The sequence below is a fragment of the Homarus americanus genome, unplaced genomic scaffold, assembly GCF_018991925.1.
Source record: "Homarus americanus isolate GMGI-L3 unplaced genomic scaffold, GMGI_Hamer_2.0 scaffold32929, whole genome shotgun sequence".
Classification (NCBI taxonomy): Eukaryota; Metazoa; Arthropoda; class Malacostraca; order Decapoda; family Nephropidae; genus Homarus; species Homarus americanus.
Window position 1 is genome coordinate 14,019,928 of NW_024737097.1, and position 4,775 is coordinate 14,024,702.

A 4,775-nucleotide genomic window follows, 5' to 3' on the forward strand; every position below is an offset into this window, starting at 1 on the left:
TATCATCTTGGGGTCTTGGACTTGACGCTCTGATAGATGAAGTCATATCGTCTTGGGGTCTTGGACTTGACGCTCTGACAGACGTAGGGATTTCACCCGGGTTCCCCAAGACCTGAAAAACACAACAGTTCAGTGAGAGATAAAGATCCACTTGTGTGTACAGGTTAAGAATATGAAGCCGAGTAGAAGAAATACCTCACCTTGGTAACTCATCCCCATCACCTACCTCACCACTACCTCACCCCTGCCTCTTACCCCTACCTCTTACCCCTACCTCTCATCTCTACCTCTCATCTCTACCTCTCACCTCTACCTCTCGCCTCTACCCAATCCCTACCTAATCCCTACCCATCCCTATCCTCTACCTCTGTACACTTAAAATAATCCACTCTATTTATCCATTCTCCTGTTTATTGAGAGGTTCCTGTCTCCCTTGATCCACCCCGAGCAAATATGGGAGCACATACATACAAACATACTCACATACATACATACAAGTAAATCACTGTAGGTGCGCGTGATCTAGGTATATGCTGATAACCACAAGGAAAGAAGAAAACACGAAGTTCCCAAGCGCTTGGGAACTTCGTGTTTTCTTCTTTCCTTGTGGTTATCAGCATATACATACATACATTCATACAATCATACATACATACAAACGTCTACGTAACCAAGTTATCAGGGAAATCAAGTCAGCCAAGAAGTCTTCTTATCCCAGGAAAGTGCACAGCCTGAAGGAGGTCGGCATCGGTCAGTGGTACTCCAAGGTAAAAGATCTCTGTGGTCTTAACCGTCAGTCTCCCACATTTCCTTTTATCTCTCATTTACCCAGTGAGGCGGCAGCTGAGAAAATTAATAACCACTTTGCTACCATATTTCATACCCTACCCAGTCTTGACCTCACTCTCCTCCCGGCCTACTTACCTTCCCCCTCCCCTCCTCCCAGTGTTCAACCATTTGAAATTGCCAACAAACTCCTGAAATTTAAATCCAAACACTCTACAACCCCAATTGACCTCTCAATCAAAATTTACAAGGAGTTTGCAGTCGAACTTGCCACCCCCCTCTGTTCCATTGTTAATGCATCCCTCAGACAAAGCAAATGCCTTAATGAATGGAAAACCGCATATGTCACCCCTATCCTCAAGGTCCCCACCCCACAGTTCCCTAGAGCCTTTAGGCCAGTTGCCATCACCCCCATACCCAGTCTACTCTGTGAAGACTTTGTTTTTGAATGGGCATCTGCTAGTATTTATCAGTCAATTGATTCACAGCAATTTGAGGACCTCCTCTACATCACACTGCTTAGTTAGTTTCCTGGATTTTCTGCACAAAAACCTGGAGAAACGTAAGACATCACTGGCCGTTGCCCTTGTTGACTTCATGAAGGCTTTCGACCTTCTTGATCACTGCACTGTTATCAACAAGGCCATTGCACTAGAGCTGCCCACCAACCTGGTCTCATTATTATCATTATTGCATACATACATACATACATGCATGCTACATACATACATACAAAGCTGAAGTGAGAAAATTCTTATGACTCAAATACCTGATAAGTGTAGAGTTGACAGTTTATTCTTGGCCGATATTTCGTCTCAGGAGCTGGACAGGTGTACTTCAGGTAGCTGGGGCAGGTGTGGGTAAGATAGTCACTCAGGTGTGGGATGGGTAATGGAGCAGACGTGCTTCAGGTAATCAGGCAGGTGTGGTTTCGATAAGAAACGGAGAATGACCAGACTCTCTGTGATGGGATGAGGGAGAATGACCAGACTGTCTGTGATGGGATGAGGGAGAATGACCAGACTGTCTGTGGTGGGATGAGGGAGAATGACCAGACTGTCTGTGGTGGGATGAGGGAGAATGACCAGACTGTCTGTGATGGGATGAGGGAGAATGACCAGACTGTCTGTGGTGGGATGAGGGAGAATGACCAGACTGTCTGTGGTGGGATGAGGGAGAATGACCAGACTGTCTGTGATGGGATGAGGGAGAATGACCAGACTGTCTGTGGTGGGATGAGGGAGAATGACCAGACTGTCTGTGGTGGGATGAGGGAGAATGACCAGACTGTCTGTGATGGGATGAGGGAGAATGACCATACTGTCTGTGATGGGATGAGGGAGAATGACCAGACTGTCTATGATGAGATGAGGAAGAACCAGACTGTCTGTGGAGGAAGTAAGGAGACCACAGACTGCCTGGGAACAACACATGTGGTTGATGATAGTGACGAAGGCAACACTGAAGGTGAGAACCCACAGTTGTGTCTCCTTGAGGTGTTATCTCTTCCTTACTGATGAATAACACAATGTTTGTGGCCCACATAAGCTTACTTGGGTCTCCTATGGGGTCAATTGTGTGTCTGTGGATGAGACTCATGTTAATCATATACTGTTTACTTCTCACCAATGCAAAGTTTGGTGTAAAATATCACACTTGTAGTTGGTGTCTTTCTTCCATATCACGCTGGGGCTCGTGTCCTGTTTTTCCTTTCTTACAAAATATTTTTTTGTACACTTTTTCCCTTTTTTCTGGATGATAAGAGGTTTCAAATTTAAAACCTGCGCAGCGTAGCAACAAATATATTGTAAACATGACTATTGAAATAACTAAGCAGGTCACCACTGAAGAAGCAGCGGCCACGCTAAGCGAATTCACTGTGGGGTCTTCGGTGTCTGGTGGGGGTAGCAATTGTGACTCTCCACTTGTGGGGTCACACGTGAAGCTGAAGAAGGTCTCGCCCTCAGCCCTCACGATAAAATTCCTAAAGGTGTTACAAATGTTAAGGCCAACTGATATAGTCTTTGCCGGTCTGTAGTTGATGAAGATCTCAAAGATATTCTGTTCGTCGTCGTACTGCAGGAACAAATAGTGCCACTTTGAAAGGGGACTCAGTTCTTCGATGTGGTCTCGGGTTAAGGTGGTGTCGCCAAAACGTACCTCATGACCCAAGGGCGTCTCGCACTTCATCTCGAAGTTCAGTCGAGCGAACTCTCTGCCAGGTTTGAAGAAAAATTTCTCGCTGCGTTTCTTTAATTCTTTCACAGTGGATAACCTGTTACCTGAAGCTGGCGAGCCTCGGACAGCTGGGCAGTTGATGGGACACCCGACTGCCAAGTCTATTGAGCGTTTGTGTGAGACCTGCAGAAGAGTATCGCTTGCCAGGGTAACACTTCTTGATGTCAGAGATTTAGGCTTATTATTCCCCAGCTGCAGGTTGATGACGCTGTCATTCACCGTGACCTGCACCGTCGACCAGTCTCCGATTTTCATCTCATGTAAATTCCACAGGTGAAAATCAACGACATCTCCTTCACATTTCCCTTTAAATAGCGAAAGTCTTATATCCGGGTCCTTGACTTCAATACTGACGCAGACGAGAGGCGCCTCCTCCTCCTCCTCCTCCTTATTGTGGACTGTGAAGTCCAGCCGCCAGCCGAGGGTGAGTGGCTTAGTGGTGATGTTGACGGGGAGTGGCACAAAGCGTGTGGGCAAATCACCATCTTTTAAAATCACACAACGCTCCACCGTATTTTCCGTGTTCACCAGGGTAACCCGGGCGAGGAGGCACCAGCACCACACAGCCAGCACACTGCACTGTCTACGCGTCGCCATTATGACTAAGCAACACACTGCTCCCCGCCCGTGAGGTTCGGTGTCCAGATAAGGACCGACCAGGTATTAATCTTATCTTCGGTAATCTTATCTGTAATATGGCATGGGCACATTAATAGATCATTATATTGACGTTACTAGACAATGACTCCTGGACACAAACATGAAATGGATACACTTCCCACCATGAGTAACTCACCCTATGGATCGCGGTGTCAATGACTCACGTGTGACCTGAGGGAGGCCCAGCAGCTGGGGACTCCAACTGCAGGGGCGAGTTGTCCCTGCTAGCTGGGGACTCGGTGCTGAGAAGGGAAGTACCTCTCCTGACCTCGATTTGTGACGAGTGTGACTCCGTCTGGTTCTGGGTTCTCTCTCTCCCTGTCTGTTTCCTGGAAAGAGCTGAAGGGCTCTTTATTGGAGGTCAAAGTACGTAAAAACATTGATTAAAATACTGACTGTTTGACTCTATTATTTTCATCAATGTTTTTACGTGCTTTGAGAATTTGCAGCCCGGAATTCATTGATGAGGATTAAAAATATATCTATAATATTGGCTTGAACCTTAAGTACCCTAGATCTTTCATAGACAAATGCCTTAACATTACTAAGAGATCTTTTTATAGAACTGATCCCAAGCCCACCCATGACCATAAGAATCTCTTAGTATTACCATTTCACAAAAAATTCCCTCAAATTCCTTTACAACTAAAAACCTGGAACGTCAATGTGGCATTTAAAAAAACTCATGCACTGTTAAACAAATGTTAATCAAGAACTCCCCCAACAATACAAGTGGCTGCATTTATAAGGTTTCTTGCAAGGAATGTAATATGTTTTACTTAGGCCAGACAGGTAAAGATCTTGTAACTAGACTTAAACAACATAAATAGTGTTAGGACAGGCCAGAAATCCAATGCTCTGCTATTCATTTGAGGGATAACAAGCATTGCATTGACTGGGATAATGCCTCCTCAATATTACCTTGTAATTCAATTGACAGTCGGAACATTATAGAATCTAGTCTCATTAAACATACCGAATCACTCAACATGAATTTGAGTAATGGTATGTACAAACTGGATAATTTCGAAATTAAGAAGATTTGTAACCAGGTGAGAAGGTTGGGTCAGCTTGCCCTCTGACCTGACTAC

At 45.3% G+C, this 4,775-nt stretch overlaps 1 protein-coding gene across 2 annotated transcripts in view; it reads right to left on the minus strand.

Moving 5' to 3' along the window:
• LOC121873224 (histidine-rich glycoprotein-like) overlaps positions 1–2,394 on the minus strand; it is an 18,112-nt gene extending 15,718 nt beyond the window's left edge. For both annotated transcript variants that reach the window (XM_042376596.1, XM_042376595.1), the window contains exon 1: positions 1,740–2,394. In XM_042376596.1, coding sequence (XP_042232530.1) covers positions 1,740–2,394 — 655 coding nt within the window. The remainder of the gene's footprint in view (positions 1–1,739) is intronic.
• Between the last annotated feature and the right edge of the window lie 2,381 nt (positions 2,395–4,775).